The sequence below is a fragment of the Coturnix japonica genome, chromosome 1 (genome assembly GCF_001577835.2).
Source record: "Coturnix japonica isolate 7356 chromosome 1, Coturnix japonica 2.1, whole genome shotgun sequence".
Classification (NCBI taxonomy): Eukaryota; Metazoa; Chordata; class Aves; order Galliformes; family Phasianidae; genus Coturnix; species Coturnix japonica.
Window position 1 is genome coordinate 48,850,600 of NC_029516.1, and position 24,353 is coordinate 48,874,952.

A 24,353-nucleotide genomic window follows, 5' to 3' on the forward strand; every position below is an offset into this window, starting at 1 on the left:
ACCCAGCAGCAGATTTGCCCCACTGAGGTAGTCAGGGCAAATAAAACTATTTTCAGGAACTGAATCAACTCTGCTGCAAGATGTCATGTTTTCTCTCCTGATCTTGCAAGCTTCAGCAGAAAAATAGAAATGAATTTATTTGGTGCAATAAATCCTGAAAGGGAAGAGAAGCAGTGTTATATAGAAGCTGCGGGATTTTCTCTAAAGGCCGGTTTTACTCTGCATGGGAGGATGTGGGATTCACTCAGAATATATTACATTCTTCTTTCCAAGGCAAAAAACCCTGCCACTGCCTATCTGAGCATGTCAGGGAATTTGTGTTTTGAGAGGAGAACCAAATATGGTTGAGAGCAATAGGTTAAAAATACCCTTCAGGAGTCCATGCATCATGTGAAGTTGGTTGGCTTTTCTTTTCTTTTTTTTTTTTTTTGAATGCTATTTGTGTGTCAAAGGAGAAAGAGGATCACAAAGTTATAGGAAGGCGGCAATCCACAAGATAGCATGACATCAGCAAGTAATATATCACTTTCCTTCCAAATGACACTCTGCAAAAACAGATCAAGCGAATGCATCACATCATTTTATCACTCACAAATGATTTATCTATGCTGCACAAAGGCAGACAGCAACAAGGAGATCCAGAGCAGAGAAGCAGAGATGTCACTGACCTCCTCCTCCAGCCTCTCTGCACCTGCGCTCAGTGGTAAGGGCACACACCAGGCAACTTCCATGCACTGCTGGGAAGCTAAACACAACCTTAAGTCATGTCCTGAAAATGAATGGGTTTTGGCACAAGCTTTGACATTTTCCTGAACTAAGGGAAAAACTGTCCCAGATGGGGATGCAGAGAGAGGTCTCTGTGCAGAGCCAGCCCTGGTCCCATGCAGAAAAGCTGCAGGGGGAGGAGAATAAAGAGCTCCCAAGGGGCCAGACTCTTCTCAGCACTGTCCCCAGTCCTTAGCAAGGGGGCAGACAGATCATCCTCGAGCAAGCCCTTACTGAGCTCCTGCTTAAACTGAAGAACATTATCAGGGCTGCTCTCACCACATTAAGACACCTGTTTCTACAGGAGCAGCATATCAGGCCTTCTTTCTCTTCCACACCTATTTCAGGCTCATGGGACACACTGGGGAGGAGACAGCACATACTCAGCTGCAACTGTGAAGGCCAAACTCTGACCTCACTGGCATTCCCTGTTTCCCTGCTGCAGCCCCACACTCTACACTTCTCTCACAGCTACTTTGGGACAGTTCAGGACTCATGAGCTCCTCTGTCTTGCAGGCATCTGCAGGCTCAACCATCCTATCTTGATCTCAGATGCTTCTTGCTCTCCCTCTCTCAGTTTCAGCAGATAGAAAGTGGCCACAGTTGTACAGACCTGACCATGCTTTACCCTAAACACAGGTCACTGCTGGCATTTGAATTTTTAAAAGCAGCAAGTGAGAGTGAGCAGTACTTCCGACAACAGTCACAGAACATCCTGAATTCAAAGAGAGCACAAAGATCATGGAGTCCAACCCCTGGCTCCACAAAGCACCACCCAGAAATCAGACTATGTGTGACAGCAGTGCCCCCGTGCACCTTGAATTCCAGTAGCTTGAGGCCATGCCCACTCTCTGGAGCAGACCCTGTCCCTGACCCCCAGCTGCCCCTCCCCTGGCTCAGCTCCATGCTGTTCCCCTGGGCCCTGTCGCTGTCACACAGAGCAGAGCACAGCACTGCCCTTCTAATCCTTCTGAGGAGCTGCAGCCGCCATCAGGCCTCCATCAGCTGCTCTGGGCTGAGCAAACCAGGGCCCTCAGCCACTTCTCACACACCTTGCCCTTCAGTGGATAAGGGAAGTCTGTACCTTTACAAGTAAAGCATATTCAGACAAAGGTGGAGAGATGTTTCTTCTTGCCAATATGAGTCAGCAAATTTAAAATGATGAAAAGATCTTTTCATTTGTTTGTCCCTAGTGTTTATAACATGCATTTTATATTTAAGCCACAAACTTCTTGTCTTCCTTGAGAGCCAATGCTTCCCGTTGCGCTGCAGAGGTGCTGCACAGGGAGCTGGCTGATCAACCCCTCTGTGACTCCAAAAGCCTCACTAAGCACGGTCCAAGCCTCTGACAATGGCAATTCTACATTTCACTCAGGCTGAAGGACCTGCCTAAGCAGAGGGAGCCATTCACCCATATGCTTTATGCACCCAGCCTGCAGTGCTTGGGTCTGCACCAAGTCTGCAAGTCACGGGCCTTCGGCTCACACTCAGGGGTTGGGCACACAGTCCCTGTTGCCTCTCCTGCATGAGAGCATTTCTGGGCAAGACCTGAAACACAAGCAAGTCAGAGTGATGACTTGTCCGGCAGCGACAGCGAGGAGATATTTCCCAGGCAGTTCTGACATCGGATGTGACACGCCTGGCTGCGACAGAAATCCCTGGAAAGAAGCCATCCGCAAGAGCGCTGATGGGAGCGCGGTGCAGAGCAGCCCCGGTGCTGCGCTCCTCTCAATGCCGTGCAGAGTTTTCTCTATTTAACAAATCCTATAGCGATCACACGGACAGCTTAAGCCTCGCTTGATAAATTAGATTTCGAGTACAGCCCCAGCACCACAAGGAGATGGTGTCTGACAGCCGAGCTACAAATGCTGTCTCTGTGCTGCTTTGTGTGCCATGTGCAATCCAGCACGCTGCAGGCAGCTGCCAATACCAATCCTGAAGTGATTTTTAACAAGTGGGAAGTTTGATACTTAGGATGCGAATGCAGAGGATGAACAAAGATGAATTTGGGATTCCCCTTCAGTGGCTTCCAGAGAAATAAGCAATGGCGATAACTTCCGAGTTTAGTGAGGCCATGGTTTTACCATGGGGTTAATACAAGGTTACGCCATATCAGCATGCCAAGCGTGTGTAATATCTTCTGCAAACACACTGCAGCTTCATAGCAGGACTTTCCCATTCTAATTTCCCAGAGGTGCAATGTTTATGCTTTCTCCCCTCTCAGCAGCCCCTCCTCAGGGGTCGCTCTGCTTTCTGCTGGCATCTGCTGGAGCTGGCACCACAGAATGATTTAAAGCAGGGTCACATCTTCCTGGTTATGCTCTTAATAAAATGGTTTTATGGCTATTCTATGGACACAGCTGTACCAAGTGCTGAAGGAACTGAGGAATTGCTGGGGAAGGCGCTTTGCTGCCTTGTGAGCAGAATTAATGGGTGGCCCTGGACAGGCTGAGTGCTGAGACACTGCTTCTCAATGAGTTGTTAATGGGGAACATGGAGAGTTAGGAAGTCATGAGGACTTTGTCAATACAGCTGTGGGTAGAAGTGGGTAAGGAACCACTTAAGGAAAAAGCATCATACAAATCTGCAACTACAGATTCTGTGCTTTCCGGTGCTTAAGAAATTACTTGAAATAATTTTGGAAGCCTAGAAGCAAAACACAACCACGGGACAGATCCTTTTATTAAACTAGAAGCAGCAAGCTAGAAAGAAATCTTGGCAACAGTGGTCTAATTGACAAATCCTTCCTTTTTTATTTCCCAGGAAAGCAGAAGAATGAACAAACCTAAATAATCTGCAGGCACCCACAGGTGAGGGCACCAGAGGAATGATGGTTACACAGACAATCAATGGCAGCACAAGCCAATCATTTCCATTGCGTCCTAGCAGGATGCATTAGGAACACTGGACTCACAAACAGGTCCAAATCCCCTCATGCACTTTCAAACCTGCCGAAATAGCCATCTACATGGTACCCAGGGCCATGAGATAATCCATCCCAGCAGGACCGGCTTGTGGTAGTGCCAACAACACAGCCAAAAGGCACAGGGTTTATTCAAGTATGATCAGATTGAAAGAAATATATGAATTTGGAGGTGGGGGGACTGTAACAAATCTGTCTTCTGGTTGGGTTTGCTGGAGCTTGGGAAGCAGGGAGTATTTTCCAGATCTTCTGAGAAATCCTAGCCACTTTCCTACTCTCCCAGCCTCATTATTGCATAATATTTTTTCCCTTTCATTTTATGTGAAGACAACCATTATTATAAATAGACTGCATTCTTATTCCTTTACCTCCGTGAAGAGCAAATACAGAGAAACACTCCCTAGAAAATACTCCCTAGAAGCAAAGTGTTGGATTTATTCAAAGGTAAACATCCAATTTTATGCGCCCCATGAGACTTTAGAGGAGGTGTTGCTTTTTGTGCTAGAAAGTGCTAACCCAGGCAGGACTACAGTAATACTGGTTGCAGGGATTGGGCTCCAGCTTCCCTTCCACACCCAGATGCTGCGGAAGAACAAGCAGGGCCTTTGCAGTTTTGTAACTCAGCCCAATTCAACTGTGGTTGAGAGCCCAAGCCCAAGTGGACTAGAGATGGGTGAGAAGGAGTAAAAGCTCCCATGGGGCCATTGAGCCCTGTGAGAACTTGGGGAGTTCTCTGACCACATCTCATAACGCTCTCCCCATCTTGGGCATGCATGGTCAGGAAAGATGGACAAAATAGTAGCCAGGTTGTCTTCAAATGAGCCAAGTACAACCCTCACTCCAAGAAAATACTGTCTGTGGCCAGATCCACTCAGTTTCTGGCTTCTCTGCACCAGCCAGGACCCAGAGAGGCCAGGGAAGGGGGAAATTGTTTGGATCTCCTTCCTTCTCTCTCTGTGCTTCTTCCAACATAAAAGTCATTGTCACAGCCAAAGGAAAAGAGAGGGAATAAGTAACAGAGATAAGGCTTCAAGCCTGCAAATATTGTGCATATAAAAATGTCATGTTTAACAAACCCACTTCCTCATAATGCATAGAAACCCACCATGGAAACTGAAAACACTAGAAATAAGTCATGGACCATAAAGCATGAGTGCGTATAGCACTGATAAGTCTTTGACTGGAAATATGAAAGGAGGGTTCTCAGAGCACTAAATAGAAATCAGCTGAACTGGATTACTTGCTGAGCAGCCCAAGATACTTGCATCCAGCTGGTGCTGGTGAGGCATGCTACACAGCACATCCAGTGGAAATATCTCGGCACGTGCTTACCCCTGCATCACTTCCACTTGTGTTTTCCAGAACTAAGTACAAACGCATGTTTGATTAGGCAATAGAAGGAATATCTGTTCCTTCCAAAACTGACCACAAACTCTTGGCAGTAACACTTAGTACTTACTTTGGCCCTAACCACACACCACAGTTGTTAAACCGGTTTTCCAAAGGAAGACATTTTGCCAAACAGAATACTCGTAATATAGCAAAGAAGAGAAATTGCATCTGGCTTTATATAATCAGCATTTCAATTGCTCTAACAAAGAGAAGATACATTAAGACTACCTCACGAAAAAGAAAACCTATTAAAGCAAATGCTTAATGAGATTCTACAAATATTCCTTCCCCTTTCACCTTCCACAGGAAAGTCTTTAGAAATTTTACAAAACCAGAGGCTCACTGCTACTTACTTTTACAGTTCCACTGGTCCCAATGGCATTAATCCCACAGATGGTGACTTCAGATAAGGTGAGAATACATTCTTATTTCAGTCACCACTTTTAGCACAGTACTAACCACAAGAGCTCTTGCTCATGAGTTAGGCCTTCTGCAAAAGCCAGGTTGGCTAACAGTTCATGTAATAAAACTATTTTAGAAAGATATAAAAATACTGGGTTCTTTTAGCTTCCCTTCTGTTTTCTTTCATACACTGGGTATCAATAGAGCAAAAACCAAAGACCATTCTAACTGAGTGACCCAAATTTGGAAAGAAACAAAATGCCACCCAAAGGAAAATGGCGAAGTTCCCAGTAGCATCACTAATGCCAGAGCTTCGTCTTGTCTGATTTTCTATGAATCAATATAACAATATTTCAGTGAAAATATTATATAGCACTTGTGGTTACACATATAATGACATTCTCAAACACTGCTTTTGGGATGCAAACTTCATACTAAAACAATAACCAAGCCCCATATATGCAACTGTCGGTGCACATGTGCATCAGTTTGGCTCATACATACAGCATGATACATCAGGACATGAATGTGGAGTTCAGCTTGCAATTGCACCACCATGATACACCATCCTAAGCATGAATATCCATCTCTTTTCAAGCACCGGTCACTCCTCTCATCTCCTGAGTGACAACTCCTGGTTCAGGGAAGTGAAATAACAGAACATGCCTCAGACCACAAGTGGAGGCAGAGTTTGGCTCTTGTTACTAGAGAGGCTGCTGTGTTTTTGACAAGATGGCTTTATTTACATCTCCTTTCTTTATAAATATTATGAGTCAGGACTGAGTCTTGAACTTGCTTCTTCTGCCCTGGTTGATACTAAAGGATGGATGAAGGCGGGTAAGCTGGATGCAGCCCTATCCCCAGCAAGACACCCCACAGGCTGGGCAGGAGCTCACAGCCCCCAAGTTCCTCTTATGCTGAGTATATAACATACCCCCACACCTCGCTCAACTGGGGCCCTGCATCTTTAACAACCCCTCCTTGCTACACACTACTCTACTCATTTTCCCCTTCCCAAATCACAGCTGTCAAATCCTATTAATGTATAGAAAGACACATTTAAACCCAGACCTGCTATGCCAGAAATAGAAGTTCTCATTTTCTTTTCCAAAACACAGAATAGCTGAGCAACAAAGAAAGAAAACGGAAATCTCTACCAAGTGCACATCTGGAACCAATTTGCTGAATGTAGCCACTGGGTGTCACTTTTGATATATATTGGGTCAGCCATGGAGCACTTCAGCAAGAGAAACGGGATTTCAAAAAGGTGATCCCAAACCAAAACAGACTGCTCTGCAGCCTCCTATGCACAAGCTGCAATTAGCAATTAGCCAGCAACGCTGATTTATCAGCAAAACGTCTTCACAAAGATATTAAACACACTCTAACATGGCTCTTACCTCTCAGTCTGCAACGTAACTTTTGATGGTTCCACATTTGGGTTTTCCCACTCCATCTGCGGGCAGTGCATGAAGTAGCAGAGGGTGTACAAAGCCTCCGGCTCCCAGTAGAGTGATCCCTGCTTCTGGTGCATCGGTGTGCCATTCCCATGCTGCTTGGCATTCAGAGGCTGGAGGTGATGCATGGCTCGGGACACGAGGTCACCTGGAAAGCAAGACCTGGGTGAACACTGGGCTTTTACCTCTTCTCCCTTTCCCTTGTGCTACTATATTTCCCCCAAGTTTTCAAACCAAAAGATGCATCAGGTTGTTTTCCCTTGCCATTTAATTTTGGAGAACCTAAACAGTAACAGGTAGAATCTGTGCAATATTAATCACCAGGCTTGGTTGTTTACACAGTGTGGTGACATATCTGGGCTGCAGACAAGCCCCTGAAGGGATGTGTGAATAGTGTGCTTAGTGAGCATAAGCAGTGTCAGGCTGGCCCATGTTGACACTGTCACAAGAGCCAGTCCACTGGGGCCAGGGTCACAGCCCTTGGAGAATGCCAAACTCCTGCTTCCAGAAGTTACAGAATCACAGAATGGCTGAGATTCAAAGGGACCTCTGGATCCGTCTCCTCCAGTCCCAGCTCAAGTAGGGACACCCACAGGCCCTGGCCTGGGTATACTCAGTCACTATCACACTATTACAGTATTTCCTGTGCTTGTTTGTGCCCACTGCTTCTTGTTCTGGTAACACTGCAAAGAGTCCTCTTGCATCCTCCCTTCAGGTATTTGCACAATCCCCCTGAACCTCCTCCTTTCCAGACTGAACAACCCCTCCTCTCTCAGGCTCTCCTTATAGAGGAGGACTTAATTGGACGCTCTCTAAGTAAGTTGTATGTCTCTTCTACACTGGAGAGCCCAGAACTGCACCCAGCATTCCAGGTGTGAACTCTGCAGGGTAAATGAGAGAGGAAGGAAAGGATCACCTCCTACACCTGCTGGCAATACTCTTCTTAATGAAGCCCAGGATACCATTAGCCTTCTCTGTAGCAAGGGAACATTGCGAGCTTCAACTTGGTGTCCACTGGGACTCCTGTGTCCTTTTCATACTAAGCTGCTTTCCAGCAGTGTCCATGCTCTATGCACTTCCACTTGTTGAACAGCATGAGGTTCCTGTCAGCCCACCTCTCCAGCCTGTCTATGGATGGCAGCATAACCTCTGGTACATCAGCAGCCACTACTCCCAGTTTTCTTATCTATGGGTAAACTGCCTGGAATCCAGATCATTAATGAAGATGTTGAAGAGAACTGGACCTAGTGCCAGGCCCAGAGGACATGGTTTGTGAATAGCCATTGTGTCATCTTCCCAAAATCCAGTCTCTTGCCCCACAGGGGCAGTTGCTGCCCAAAAAACAAGGAGGGCTTGCACTATGGGCCCTGTGAGCAGAGTCAACTCCATGGCTCTGGAAAACAGGCTTAAGTCAGTATCATCAGAAACGTGCAACTGCAATAACAATTTCTAAGTCCAAGCTGGACTGGGAAACTTCATGTTTGTTGAACAGGAAATCGGAGAATTGGGCTCACCTGAACTATTCAGGAGATCAAAGAATGGAAAATGGCTGATTAGAAAGATGCCTGTTGTCTCCCTCTATAATTATTCGATTCTGAAAGTTTCCTTGCATTACAGGTATGGGAAATAAGCCGCAATACTCTAACCTATGATTATGTTAGCAGGCAAATATACAGGCAGGAGCATTGACTCTCTAAGCATTGTACTGATTGTAACTAATTAACTAAATCATCTCCCTCTGAGGCAGTGGATTTTATGACATTAGCTGTCTAGTGACCACTATATAAAAGACAGCAAGCAATTTTGGTTATAAACTGCCTGTTTTTACATCATTCTGAAAGTTCTTCAGGGGGAAATAATGATCTCTGATCAAATCAGATGGATTGTTTTAAATGAAAATCTGAGCAAAAGCCCTTTGGGTCATCCTTGAGCTATGCATAAGCATGTGATGGGGTAAAGAGGGCATAATTTCCTGGTGCTAAGAGAAAGAAACACAGGTTTTCTCAGCCCGGTTCTCCAAAAACAGAGTCTTAAAGCCATGAGCAGAAGAAAACCGCTGTCATGAGGAAACTGCCGAGTCCATGATTTCAGGGTTTTTGACACAATTTTTGCTGCACTCTGCAATATTCTTCTGATTCAAAGCTTTCATTTAAAAATAGTTTCTGCCTTTTCCCACCGCCAGGAAATAGTCATGACAGGACCAGTCTTACAGTCCTGCATATACATAATCTCCAAGAGAAGCTGTGCATGTGGAATACCTGCAGAATCAGGCCCACCTGCTTTTTTTGTTTCTGTACCAAAAGATAAATAAAATCAGGATATGGTTTAGGCCAAGACTCAGTCAGCAACATTACTTCACCCACATTCCTCATTGAGTCCCAAGGCGATGTGACTTGTATGACACATCCAGCACTGCAGGGAATGGCACGCTGAGTAAGGAGAAGCAGCAGCAGAAGGAATGAAGAGTGCAGGGCAGCCAGCTCAGCATCACTGCTGATGCAAGGCTGGAGAAACTCAAGCCTTACTGGGACTGATGGCAAAACTCCAATCAATTTCAACATGACCAGGAGTTCATCCTTTTATTCTTTATTTCCTCAATTGCTTCTTAAGAAACCTAAACCAATTCAAGCCATTAAAGCTGAATTAATGCTTCTTATGTATAAAGTATCATTTAATTACATTATACCAAGAATTGATTGGCTTAGATCTTGCTTTACCCTTTGCTATGTTATCTCTGGCTACACTTTAAATAAATGCTGTACTAACAATTATTATAACATTCCTCTATCAGACACAACTCAGGGCTTAAATAATCAATACATATAAAGCACTGAGCTTCACAGAGGGCAGTAAGTAAGCATAGAAAACCACATTGTGAGCTTGCTGTCTAGAGGGCCAAACACTGGAGGCAGGACAGGAATCTCTGGTTTCAGTTTTATTCTGCTGTGTAACCTTGGAGCAGCCACCACTCCCCCAGTGCCCTTCTCTATTCCAGTCACATCAAGCTACAGTGCCAAATCTTCAGGGCAGAGACAGTGTCGGAGCACATCAGGGCTGAGGAGGGAGCTGGCAGGCGTGCACACTGTACAGCAGTACTTAATACGTACTCTGTAAAATGTGGTGTAGTGTAACAGCTGGTTTGAGATGCACGTGCACTCTTTCAGCTCCTGTGACATTTTGCTTTGTCTGTTCTTCCTCACTAAGACGCTATTGCTTCTCCATTTGCTTCCAACAAAGAATGCATCACGTTCCGTTGCTTTATTCAATGATCTTGAAACTCTTCTTGACTCTGGCCCACACAGCCCATGCACATGCAGCTCCCTGGTGGGACTCCCTGCCCTGGCCTTCAGCAGTTGCTCAGCCAGCTCAAGTCTGAATGCAGAGCCCAGCCTCACCTCCATGCTGAAGCAGGCTTTCCTTGCCAGCTGTAAGAGCCACATAGAGGGCAACCTTGAATTTGAGGCCAATTATAGAGAGGGAAACTCCCTGTTCATCACTGTGTCAGCCAGCTCTGCACTTCAGAGCTACAGCAATGCTGTGTAAGGTGAACTCACCTGCTCACAACATTGCTGGCTCTTGTTTGCTTGTACAGCTTGCAGTTTTGCACGCATTCCCTTCGCTCCTGATGGGTACATGTGAGAATCCCAGCTTCTGGCCCTCAAAATACATCTCAGACATATGAGCTGAGTGTATCCAAAAAGCCAATAAATCCCCAAGTGCGACACTGCCAAAAAGACTAAAATAAATCCCAGATTGGAGTTGCTCTTGTAAGCTGCTGATGCTGCTCCCAATGGCTGTGGTGTCATGATGCAGGGGGCTGGGCAGGGATCCACGCCCCATATCCCCTGCGCTCCCTCCTACCCCTGTGCCATGGCCTGCAACCCATCTGCGGAGCAGACCGCGGAACTGAGCTGCCTGATGAAAAACCTTGCCAACATGACTTTGTTTTTAATTTAAACCAAATAAACACTTCCACAATTTATGCAACGCGAGCCAAATGAGCCGCCACACCAACTGTTGTGCTGGCAGAACTGGGGAAAGGAAGACATCACATCGTGTGGGACAGACAAGAAACGAGCAGCGAGGTGGGGGGATGTGCGGGCGTGTTTGTGTTTTGAAGCTAGGAAGCCAGAACTGGAGGGAAGGCTCCTGGAGCACAGCAAAGACAGTGGCAGTCCCAGGATGAGCTTGGCAGCCCTGAGGAGAAACCCAGGCTAGGCCTGCCTGCTAGCAAATGGACAAAGAAAGTGGGGCTACGTCCACCAGCACTACGGCCTTCCTACGACTACAAGAAGGGCCCCTCAGTGCTTTTTATGAACTCAAGACCCACATACATACATTTAATTTGAAGATTCAGAATGTTATGTAACATGCATGCTCTGACACGGGCCTGGTTTAAGGCCATACTGAATATTTAAGGAATAGCTTCACTGACTGCAAGTCGGAGATGTGATGTGACAGGGAAGGTTAGGCTGCATGGGGGTGCTACGTTCAGCAACCCACAGCACGCAACTGGAACACTCCTGCCCTCTCAACAGTGACCAGCTAAACATTTTTTGACGGTGAATGCCTTCAGAAAAACCTGTTACAATCTCTTTTATTATTTTAGACCCCAGTGCTTACAAAGAAACGTGTCTATTTTGCATTGTTTAAGAGAAAATGGGGGGGAGGGGGAAGATACAGAAAAACAAGAGGAAGAAGGAGGAAATGACAGATGACTAATATTCCTCTTCTGACAAGCATCCTGGAGGATATTATGGTCTGGCATGATGGACCTGATCTTCCAAGCCCATTTGCTTAGGAACAAGCTCAGGGATAGAGCTGTGCAGGCTAAAATGTTCAGCTGGGTGTGTGCTTGCACAGCCATGCCCAAATGGTGAATGATGCTGGGCTGATCCTTGCTGAGCCGCTCCCAATGACACAAGTCTCAAGTTTTTCTGGTTCCAAGAGCAACTTATAAACAATATTTCTACACACAGTTGTTCAACCTGTGTCATTCCTTCAAAGCTCAGGGCAGGGGGGAGGATCTCCGGTGCCACCACAGATCTTTTCAGGTGTGAGCCTGGGGCAGTGAGCAGTAGGCCGTGTTTATTATAGAGCACATGTGAGAACATACTGCAAGCAGAACCCGTTGGTTCAGTAACAGTCGTCTGACCACCCCTCTGGCTCTTCATCACTCCAGTGTGTGTGCTGACCTGCTCTGGAGATCATCCAAAGTTTCCAAAGTTTGCCCCCTTACAATCACACAACTCAGGTTCCAATTCCCTTTCTTGATATGGATTCATCTCACAGCTCAGCGTTAAGGCCTTGGATCTACAGCTTTTGCTCAGGGCCAGCTCTAGAGAGACTGTGTTGAAAACATGAATTATAACCCTGATAAAAAAATTGAGAACTATCCAGTTAGATTGCTATCTGGTAGCCATGGCATCCTGAATCCTCCCTGTACTGTAGCGAAGTCTCTCTCCCTTCCTGCCTGCCTGTTGCATCTGGTTTCTGCATCAAAGTGATGTATTGCTACAGCTCACCCAGGCGTGTGCCTGTGAGCGCATGAATGCAGGTGAATACAAGCAGTTTAACAGCGCCTCTTGTATGACAGCAGAATGCCTGCAGTCATCTGCTCAGTCAGCTGCCCAAAGCATCCACACATTCATGATTCCAGCTGCACTGCTCCTACACGTTTGCACTGCCTCTGAAGTCCATCCACCTGTATGTCTCAAAAGTCAGCTAAGCAAAAACCGCTTGAGCAAAACTTTCCCTCAAATGATTTACTGGAGGTCTTTATCGTTAACTCCCATCTGTACTAGAAAGGAGTCTGCAGAAAGCTGGGGTGAGGGCACGCAAGAAAGTGTCTATCACATTACTGTTTGCACACATCAAGTATATTCTAACATGGAGCTATGCTCTTCTTGGCATACAATATACTCCAAATCCAAAAGCCAGACTCCTGGGGCTATGGATGCACTTGGGGTGGCATAACACACAGTCATTGGAATACCTTATCTGATGCAGAATCATCATCAAGCTCACCTTGCAGTAATCTCCTCATTCCTGTCATATCGGCTTGTCTATGGCACCAGCGTTGTGCCCCAGTGTGAAACTGCTCCCTGCTATCCCAGGTAATTTTTTGTTTTCCTAACAGCCACTTATCTCTCCTATAGAAAAGCAGGGGAAGCTCTGAATTTTGTACCAAAAGACAGGACCAGTACACAAGCAGCCAATTTCAGCTCCACTGTGCCCCCCAGCAGATCATTTAACGTTTTATCTTGTCTTATCCCACCATCACAAGAAGGTTCTATTTATAAGACAGAATATGTGTTTGTGTGTAATTTAGTGTTTGTAAAGCCTTTGAAGATAGAAAAAGGATTGAATATATCTAATTAAAAAGCCACAATAATGATTAAACCTTTTCAATTCTACATACCTATTATAATAATATTCTTACTTTCAAAATCTCCTATCCAGTGAGACAAGCATAATGTTTACATTTTACTTCCCTCATACAATGTCAGCTCCAAACAAAACAGTCTTTGACTGAGAAGTTCATCTCCTAACCTAAGGCAGAGCCTTTCACTCTGCCTTTCTGGACCACCATAACTGGTTTTTTCTCTGATCTTATGTGGACCCATTCACTGAATTATGAGCCCCACATGCCTGAGCAGGCCATGACAAACATATCACTCTGCCCCAGCTGACTGCCTGTGGTCTGCAAAGCACAAGCTGGGATGATAGCAAACTTGAAGAAAGGAAAATGCTGTGTTAAGAGTTTGTACCTCAAAGGTGATTTTTGCAGGGGTGTCCTGAGCTGATTCGTTGGGTTTTCAGGGGAGAGTGGTGGAGGGCTGGAGTTCCAGAATGCCCCCATCCAACAAGATGATGACTGTACTGTCAGCAGTAACAGCCGTATTGTCACATCCAAGGGGTACCCACTAAAGCTGTCAGCTCTGTGGTCAAACTCTGCACTGAAGGAAGCACTGCTATATGAATTTCAGGATTCAGCCAGTATCTCTGCTTAGCTCTGCACTGCACTGAGAGAAGAGAACTGTTAATCAAAAAAAAAGCTCTGGTCTTTCTCTACAGTGCTGCTTAGTCTAAGAAAAATATCTGACAAACAGTGCTTTTGCTCTGGCAGTAAATGAGCACAGCACTTACAACAATTCTCCTTCAGATGCCACCCTTCCAGCAATCACCTTTATCCCAGCATTTGCTTAAGCCCGGACTTTACCTCTTACTTACAATACAGGAATAAATTTGTATGGCTCCTGCAGCCCTCCTCCCTGTTAGTTGTACAGGATTGAGACTAGATGAAAAGACAAGGGAGGGGATGCTGACTTTCATCATCTCCTTGGCTGGGGCTGAGAGCAGAAATGAAAAACAGTGTTGGTATGTACAAGCACATTTCTACTAACACTGGAGCAGTAAAACTTCCTTTCATCCCTAGAGTGTGCCAAGATCTACTGGGAGTCTGTTATTTTGGAAATGCATACATTCAGCACTGTGGAGGCACAGAGAGGATGATGGGAAGATGTAGCATTTTTCCAATGTTGAAAAGAAAAACCTCAGTGAGACCTGAGCGGTGATGTGGAGGAAATACCAGATCGAACATCAAAGTTGGAAGCTGTTTAAGTTAAACATCATTCAAAGGCTACGAAGTGCTGAGATCAGCAGGGTTTAGTTACATCTTCATCTTCAGATTGCCCCAGTTTAAAATAAAAACACCTACTGATCCCAGTTAATGCTCAAGAGTAACACCTCCCCATTACCAATCACCATGGTTTGCATAAGACTGGATAGCAAGTCTCACCGGCCAGAGAGACCTGGCCATCCCTGGACCCAAAGCAGGCCTCAAGCAGAGATCTGCTTCTGTCTAAAGAGAAAAACAAAATCCAGAAGAATTCTCCTAGTCTGGAAATATTTTCTCTGAGAACAAACAGTGAAACATTGTCAAGCTGCTCTTTTAAATCCTATTATTTTAGCTGTGCTTCAGTTCTTCCCAATGTTCTCTATATAATAAGCATTTCAAATCAAATGACATTATTTTAAAACACACTGTAGTAGGCAATTACAATTCCTGAATACTAAAATGCCAATATAACATAGGCAAAATTTACTGTTGTTCCTTAACTTTCTGCCATGTTCATTATATTTTAATGAATAAGGTTTCACATTAATTTTTCAAGCCTTTTCCTCAGAATCACATATTACCTCAGTAATTGCGTTACAGAATTAGGTCTCTATTTACGTTCTCCTCTTGAATCCCAGAGACAAAACCTTGCTTTGGTTTTCCATAGGTCAGCAGTATTACTTCTTCCTATTTTCAGGAGAGCACCACAGAGCTAGCAGCACTGCTCTGCTGTGCTGGGACATCCCAGAGACAATCCATGCCCATGTCATTGCATCCAACCTGCTGACTCCATGAGATAACAGCAGAGGTAATGCCACACTGTAGTGGCAGGTGGGATCTGTGGGTACCAGAGCAGCATCTGTAAGTTTGGATACACCTGAGGACACCTCACTGAAGGTCAGACTTCTCTGCAGTGGACTGTGTTAGCATTCCACTACAGTTGTGCTCCCCAGCCCACCATTCTCCACCTTCTCTGTCAGCCCTGAGGAGACACAGTTCACCTAAACAGCCTTTTCTAATGTGCTAACAGCAAAAATGAATAAACTAATGCTAATATCATGGTCCAGATAACTATAAACTTCACCCACAGGTATCACCACTGATGGATACTGAAGTTTCCAGGCAAGGGCAATAAGGAAAGGAATTTTTGGACACCTCCCACCCACCCTGTATCCCCCTTGGTGTATGACCATGCCTAGTGGGATTAGCACACTGCAGCACAGAGATCCCATCGGCATGCTCTGCAGATCTGGGGCTGAAAGGCTGCTGGTTGATACCACCAACAGATCCTGACAAACAGCACCAATCCAGGTGTGCCAGCTTCAGGAAACGTGAATACAGAAGTTCAGTTGTCCCCAGAAATGTCCTCAAAAGCCCTTACCACAGCATCCTAAGCAGCAGTTCCTCATCGGCATGACAGTAGATATAGTACTCGTCTGCCACAGCAGACAATTTCTGCATTACTTAAAGGAATGACACAGCCAGACCAAGTAGCTTAAACTGCTGTAAGTGACACCAGTAATTCATTTCATGCTGCAGCCAAAAGGTGAAAATTTTCCCCCAGCAAATCTTCAGCCCTCCCCTGCATAACCAGCTGTCAGCCCTTGACAGAAAAGGAAGAGGAAAGAAAAAGGGAGTAAGAAGATGGTCAGGAGATATCACGAAAGTAGCAGACCAGAAAGTACCACACACAGGAGAAGGTGGGGATACCACACTATGCAATGCTTTTCATTTATGATTAACTATCTCCATTTTCTACCTGGGACAAAGACTGGGAAGAAACTGAGAAGGTCTGAGCAGAAGAAATACAGATGCTGGCCAATAAGCAGGCCCTGCTTGCCAGCTGTCATCTTCAAAGGGACAGATTTGATTTCCTGTTCTCCATGCCTCTGGCAGCTGGTCACACTGTTACATGTGAGCACACTGGGCAGAAGAGTCAGGGATGTCTTTCCTCCAATGAAATGTATATGTGTTAAATCTAGTTATTCTGTATGCTCTCAGTGCTTTAATTGTCAATGTTGATAAACTATAGGAAATCTCATTCAATTAACCTGTGAGGTAGACGTAAGTTTCGATATTGAAGGATCACTCTACCCTTGTTTCTTGTGCAGTTATGGACAACACAAATTAAATCCTGAGTCCTGGGACACTGCAAGCCATGGGATGTTACAGACACACACTTGGGTCCTGCTACTCTGTTACCACAGCAGGTCAAGCTTTCATCCTTGCCACTTACCCCTGGTTTCATCCTATTCCTCTCTTCACAGCTACTATGCTCTTAATTCCCTTCTGTTTCAAAGCTCTGCCCATTAACTTTATACATCCCCACAAGAGCAGGGGCTTTTACATATGTAACGCTTCCCTCACATCCCACTTTCTCCATGCCTGAAGTTGCTATATCCCCTTTTCATACCACAGCACCAATTTTAAGGCTCTACAACCACTACCCCACCCCACGACAATCAGATATCTTCCTCCACTTCCCCAGTCCTGCTGATACACTGTGATGCCCAGGTGTTCCCCATGGCTCTGCCCTGCTGCTGCTTCCCCAGCCTCCTTCCACAGCCATGGCTCGCTGTAACCTCCAAATCACAGCCAGCCCTGATCCAGAGGCAGACACACAAGTGCTGAACAGACAGGCTGCAGTACCTCTTGTATTCCCACATTTCTATCTGTTTAATGATTTTCCCTTAAATCCACCACGCTCTGCTCACTGACACCCAGCACTTCCCTCGATGTTTCAGAATAAAGTTTTGAACTCTGCACCAGCATCGCTCCACAACAGATTTCTATCCGCTTGAACAGAAAACCTTGCAAGCTTTGCTGGCTACCACTACTCCTACGATTTCTTCCACGACATGCATCTGCTTGCAGAGGATGGGGAGGTGCCCTCATTGTTGTCCAGAGGGCTTTCTGGAGTGCTGTCAGCCTGCTGTGTGCCAAGCTCTCTCTGACAGCTGCATCTAACTCCCACTGAGGCGTTGTGTTCTTCAAGTTGGCCACCCTGAAGAGTGCTCTGCCTGCGTTTGGAGTCAACAATGCGTACAGAGCAAACTGTATTGACCAGGGTGAGGGGGGTCTTAAAGATTCTGGGTCTTGTGTATAGAGGTACAAAATAGCCCGAGATGGAAAAAAAAAAGAAACCTTCTGAAATATCCACAGATCACATACTTATTAAAATACAACCATACGTACTTTAAGAGAGGGAGAAGTATCATGAATAATTTAGTTGGCACACAGAAAGTACTGTTGTGTATTTCATACGTGTGAAATAAATAAGCAGAAATTACTTCATTTGAATAACACTGAACACCTGATTCCAGAGACTGAGCAACACTTCACACTAAGGCATGTAAGAGCTCTTGGCTTGTTGACATTTCACCAGAACAGAGGAAAATTAGCAAGTTGAAAACAGAAATGTCTATTGCGGCTTGCAGATAAACATTCAAAGTGCATCCACTGGGCTCGTAAACAGCACCTAAACTGAGCCCTTGACATTATGAAATGGCTGCATTTCATTGCTCCTGTTGTTACAAAAAAGGCTGAAAAACTGCACCTGAGATGACAATGTGTATTGTTTGGTGTTGATCACACAGAATCCAACATTGAGAACAGTAAGTTGAGCTGCATATGTTTTTACATTTGACTCTACAGTTTCTACCCAGAATTTCAAAGTGGAGCTCAGGAAAACAAAAAACATCTGGTTTCCCACCCATCACTCAGTCTCTCTATACCACAAATGTGACTGGAAGGCTCCTTTACTAATAAAAAATCCCAAGAAGGCACTTTTGCTAACTGTAAGCTCCATGTTGCATGAAGATTTACATGGCGTTTGCCTCCTGCTATCAGAGCAGCCACGTAGCATTCAGAAAACAGTAAATAATTTATCTGTGCTGTAATCAAAGCTTTCAGATATAATAATTAGGCACATTTCTCTGCAAGTGTTTTGATTAATAACAAATTATTTGTCTTCCAGGTGCTAATTGCTCTGCTTCAGGTTTGAGTGGTGTTTTTTCTTTTCCTCTGCTAAAACTGGAGAAAGAAAGGAAGAGCGAGGGACCTCTCCTGTAACACAGATGGATGTAGCTCTGCTTCAGCCTGTGACTATTGCCTTAATGTATTGCAACCTCTATCTTTTTGCCTGCCCATTTCAAAACAGGACATCGGTATGTCAGATATTTGCAAGTGTAGCAAAGCCGTGAGGTACTCTCAAGCATAATATAAAGAAGATGAAATAAAAACATAGAATCACAGGATCATTCAGGTTGGAAAAGACCTCTAAGATCACCCAGTCCAACCGTCCATCTGCCACCAATATTGCCCACTAAACTATGCCACTAAGTGCTACATCTACCTTTTCTTTAAACACCTCAAGGATCCCTCACCTTCAAAAACAAGAGCAGTGTGCGCACAGAAGCGGTAGCCACTGCTAAGACCTCTTTCCTCCTATGGCTCCAGCTTCAAGTTTCATGTGTGCCCCTGTCTTCCTGCTGCACAGCCAGACAATGCAGGTGGCTTTGTTTTACTTTGAGGAAAGAAATCCAAGCATTATAAACAGCGTTGTACTTACTGAGCTCGGCAATGCTCCCCACACGCGTAGCCAGTAAAGACTGCTCGATGGTCCTTAGCTCGGACTGGCTGAACATCTGCACTTCCCCAGGCTTGTTTGACCGCTGCTGGTCTTTGTGAAGGTTCAAGCTGTCTGGCAGGCAGAGAACACCTACAGTGGATAAAAAAATAACAAAAGAACTTCCATGTAATTTCAGTCACTACTGCTGTCACCACCTCATATTCTTTGAACATTCTAAGGCCCATGTGAGTAGAGCACAAAGACAATAAGCATTTGTAACTCAATGTCACAGATGACTCATGTTCTCAGAAGTGGCCCTCATTAACTCTTCTGAATATCCTCAAGTCACTGGTGATGTCACCAAGGGATAATGCTTACAGAAAATCCCTTGTAATTGCCTGTGCTGGAGGTCAAGAGAACCCTTCCAAAGAAGCCTTCTAGAAACTACTCCAAAACCACGGTATCTCAGCAACGGAATCCTTCGAGATTGACGTTAAAAATATACACAAGGAGGCTGATACATTTACAGGACTTTCCTGTCTGGGGAATTCCACTGACAGTTGCCAAAATAATGGACAGGATCAAGATGCCTGCTGTGCCATTGATGAGTTTATTGGATTTCTTTTGCAAACACAGCTCCTGACAACTGAACTGCATAGATTTCAAAAGCCCATCACGCAGAAGCCCTCAAAGCAGCCAACTTTTATGAGAAGGCAAAAACAAGGTACTGACATAAAAAAAATTGTCAATACACATCCATGCAGGCACAAAAGTCACTTTCTGCCACGATATCTGTACACTCAGAGGTAGAGGGCACCTGTTTGTTAATCAAAATCACCGTCATGCTACAAAACAGAACTTATGTAGAACAGTAAATGCTTCATTACCATCCTCGAGTAACAGATACATGGAAGCTCAGCCTGGATAGTAAGCGCTGCTCCCTTCCTGAGGTCTGAGAACAAGCAACTATGGCCATGCTTGCTTATCCATAGTATTGCCTTCCAGATCCCTCTGGGACCACACAAGTGGGCATCCCTGGGAGGCAGTGCGGTTGTACCTCTTCGTGGCAATTAAATCCCATCCTATCTCTGACTGTGGGATTTGCAACAATTTGCTTTGAAAATAAAATAAAAGTAGGAAATGTATTTTTTTAAATTAGCTTGTACTCTTTGTTCCATTTAAGCACAGGGGAGAAGTTCCCCCTTAAGGACCAAGAAAACACTTTACAAAATGCCTTAAGAAAAAGGGACATATGTCTTCAGAAGGGAGAACTCAGGAAGTAACTGGTGACTAACCCTATTAATCAGTAATTCTGTTAGTATCATAGAATTAAAGAATGGTTTAGACTGGAAAGGATCTCAAAGCCCACCCAGTTCCAACGTCGTGCCACAGGCAGGGCTGTCACCCACCAGATCAAGCTGCCCAGGGCTCCATTCAGCCTGGTCTTGAATGCCTCTGTGGATGGGTCATCCACAATTTCTCTGGTAAGCAGTAGGTACACAACATTCTGAGTCCCTTGCTGAATTACTGCCTTAACCCCTTGTATATTTTCACATTTAAACAACCCACCAAACATCACTGCTTTGGAGCACCTCAAGGCCAGGCAGTCAGTGCTCCTGGAAAAGGATGTTTCTCAGACGTCGGGGTCTGAGGAATTAAAAGCACTGAGGTAAGGGGTAAAAAAGTGCAGCAATGAAAAAACATTGAACGAGCAATCGAAAATTACCAAACAAGCTTTCCAAATTCACTTCTGATCACTTAAGTGTTTGCCTTGAATCAACTCTTAGCGTAACACTTTTATTCTGTAGACGCATGGATCTTGAGATGTTCAACACCTGGATTTAGAACGCAGACTTGCCTGCATACTTTAATAAGTATTCTCTCCCTGAAATATTGCTCATTTATTTAGATTACTCTTCATAATTTTAATGGATAGAAATTAAGACAAAATTGGAAGTCTTCCCTGCAGAAAACAGATGTGTAACATCTAATGCCCTACTCTAAAAGACCTCTAAAAACAAGAAATAGTACCAACAACTTTATGTCATCTTTAGAAGGAAAAGAATACCCAACAAGAAAATAATTAGTGAAAATACATGTTAAAGTGTGTGGGGAAAAAACCAACTACACTGTTTTAATGTACCTTTATGAACAAGACTGAAATGGTTTAACATCCTAAGGCACAAAGGAAAGCGGTCTCTGAGCGATGAGTGATGGCATACAGATATTTTATTCTCAATTTTGTCTCTGCCTGTTCCCACAGCCGTGCTTTCCCTTACAAACAGCCCTGATGATTAATTACTCTGTTCCATAGCGAGGGGAGTGTATTCTTAGGTTTTCAGATGAAAAGTGCAAATGAAATGCAAAATGTACCATTGTTAGAAAACTTAGCAAATTATAGGATGTGTCACGCCAAAGGGTTTTTTCACTTGAGTGTGACATGATTAAAGCCATGCGGTAGCCAAACATCTGATACTTACACGCCAGCTTCACAACTATAATTGACCACAGCGGGTGACCAGTGGTGTGCTGGAAGATTTTTTATAACTCTCATCATTTTGCTGGAGAGCATTTCTTTTCTTTTGCCAGAACGGAGAGAGGGAATTCTATGCTGGAGCACACAACTCTGCCCCTTTCCTTGCTTCAACTGCTTTCCCCCAGAATAATTGAAGAAAAGTTACAAAAATGCATTTTGGCAGAAAAACTTGCTCTATTTTATCAGTGTTTCACGTAAAGCTCAAAGGTGCTGATGAATGACTGTGGATGGAAATTGCTCCCTAGCAAGAAGGGAGCATGCCGAATTGAAGAAGAATGCAAAAGTTAAGGTAAAATCTTTGTGATTATAAATGCCTTCGTTATATAAATAGAAACATTTAAATAGCCATCACCTGCTTTCGCTGGCTTGGCTACAGTTCAACCTCCTCATGTTAATTCCCTGCTGACTGGCATTATTCACTTGCTTTGTCAGCCACGACTTCAGCCCCACTGCGCTATACTTGAAGCATAGGTAAGGATCTCATGTTTCCAGCAGCCTGAAAGACAGGGCATTTTCCCTTGCTTTTTTTGCTCTCTTGACTGTTGATGCTGACGCTGCCATTCCAAGCCAAAGATTTCTGTGCTGCATCTTCAGAAATAACTACAATATCTGTCTTTTCTCTCTCCTGGCATTGCTAAATGTCCTTCCTTTCTGCATGGTTACTCAGCCCTGTGCTCTTCTTTGCCCGTTACTTTATTCCTCATCTTCCTTCCAATTCACTAGAGTAGAAATCAAGTAGTCTGTTGTAGCAGGACGAATGTGGGGCCACACGCAACATGCCCCTGGCTGCTCCATGCCCATGGTGATGTACGGCAGCCATGCGCTGCATTTATGACTGCTATGAATCACTGGAGCAACGAGAAATAACCAAAGCTCTCCTCTGTGTTTGGCTTTTGTCACCTCTTGTCATGCTTGGCCGTAAGATCCTTGGGGCAGGTATCTGTCTAAAACATCCAGAATGAATCAAACCCAAAGTTTGCTTTATAAGCGGCTGTTTTTGATTTGCCCTTGGCCTCAGCTTGCCTTGCAGCCCTTAGGTACAAGATTGCAGAGAAACAACAAAAATACTTTAAAATCAGTAGCATGCCAAAAAAACTCACAGCAACAAGCTCCTAGTGCTCTTCTCCCTAATCTCCAGGGAGAAAAATACAACCATCATAGGGAGCATTCGATGCGCAATACACTCTACATTTTTCCTGCCCTCTGGGCTCAGTGGAAACATAAGCCTGAGCTCAAATCCCAAACCAAAGAAGTATTGCACTGAATGACATTGAAGATGCCTGAACTTATAAAAGCACCAAGTCTTTCAAACCTCATGGAGGTACTTGGTAGCTCCATTCCGGTTTCCCCATGCAAATTCCCATTTCTTGTGTTAGGAAGGCAGATTTTGAAACACGTACATGCACATTCCTGCATGGAGCTGTGGGTACAGTCCTTGCAGCATGGCAGAGGTGTGCACATATCCCACTAACTTCCCACATGGCAGAAATTGTCCCAGGGCCCAGAGCAGCTCTAACACTGAACACAACAGCAGATGGGAAACCTCCTCAGCTTTCAGAGCAGGAGAAGCATGGGTTTGTAGCCCAAATTTCACCTAAAGACAAAGAAGTCATAAAAAAAAAATCTAGGCCTTCTCCACTGTTCCTCTATTTAGACAGGTATCAGCATTTATTTATCTGCCAGCTGTTGTAAGTGTTGCAAAACAGTTGATTCCTGGAGCGCTGGCACCTACAGTGTCCATATGTCAGAACTGGCAATAGGATTTCACATCCACTTCAACACTGGAGCCTGGAGGCTTCCCATGGTCTGCTGTTGTCACCACCCAGCTGTTTTCACAGGGCAAAGGCAGATCAAAGGGCACAACAGTAAAAAACTGGTATACGCAGTCTTCTGTGCACACTACACCACCATGAATGGGAGAAGTAATGAAATGGCAAGTCTGTTTATTTGGAATGGAAAGTATTTTTTGGGTAAAGCCATGTTACATCCTTAAGTTTGGTCCCATACCAGCTTTCCCTGCTAAAGAAACAGTTCAAGCACTGAGTCCATCTTAGAAGAATGAGACACTGAGAGGAGAGATTTAGATCTATTTATCAGATTCTTTGTCTTCTCTCTCCTTCAAATCCCATGGTCTAAACCAAAACAAACTTCCAATGGCACTAAATTAATATAAGTGCCCACTAGACAATGTAATTCAAATGACGAACGCAGAGGCATCTAGCAGGAACCTAACACATTTGTTTTGACTAAAAATATAAGCATTGTAAAGACTAAAACAGTTTTTTGCACATTCTTATCCTTTTCATTCGAGAATACTGCTAGATTTTACTCTACATGTGAATGTACAGTCTAGATAGAAGATGGAAGGTTTTGCTGATACTCGTTTTTACTTCTTTAATTAAGGGCTCCCACTTTTAGTAGAAAATATTTCAAAGCATCTTTGATATCTCTATCTATCTCTTACATCTTAAACAAATATACATATCTGGAAGACTTCTTATACTCCCACCTCATGGATTCTTCCATAAGTTTATAGAGATTAAGAGTGCTGGGTAGGTACTGGGCAAATTACTCTGTAAAATGAGCCTGAAAATGGTAGTTAACCCTCAAATGCCCCCAAAACTCAGTGCTGCTCACTGCTCCAGTCAATGCCAGTCTTGAGTCCAACTCCATGAGATGGTGAATTC

General features: G+C 44.5%; 1 protein-coding gene across 6 annotated transcripts in view; it reads right to left on the reverse strand.

The window, feature by feature from the left end:
- Window positions 1–24,353, reverse strand: part of BTBD11 (BTB domain containing 11) — a 154,562-nt gene that overhangs the window by 48,677 nt on the left and 81,532 nt on the right. For all 6 annotated transcript variants that reach the window (XM_032445084.1, XM_032445085.1, XM_032445080.1 and 3 more), the window contains exons 2-3: window positions 19,131–19,280; window positions 6,883–7,087 (exon numbers count right to left, since the gene is read on the reverse strand). In XM_032445084.1, coding sequence (XP_032300975.1) covers window positions 6,883–7,087; window positions 19,131–19,280 — 355 coding nt within the window. The remainder of the gene's footprint in view (window positions 1–6,882; window positions 7,088–19,130; window positions 19,281–24,353) is intronic.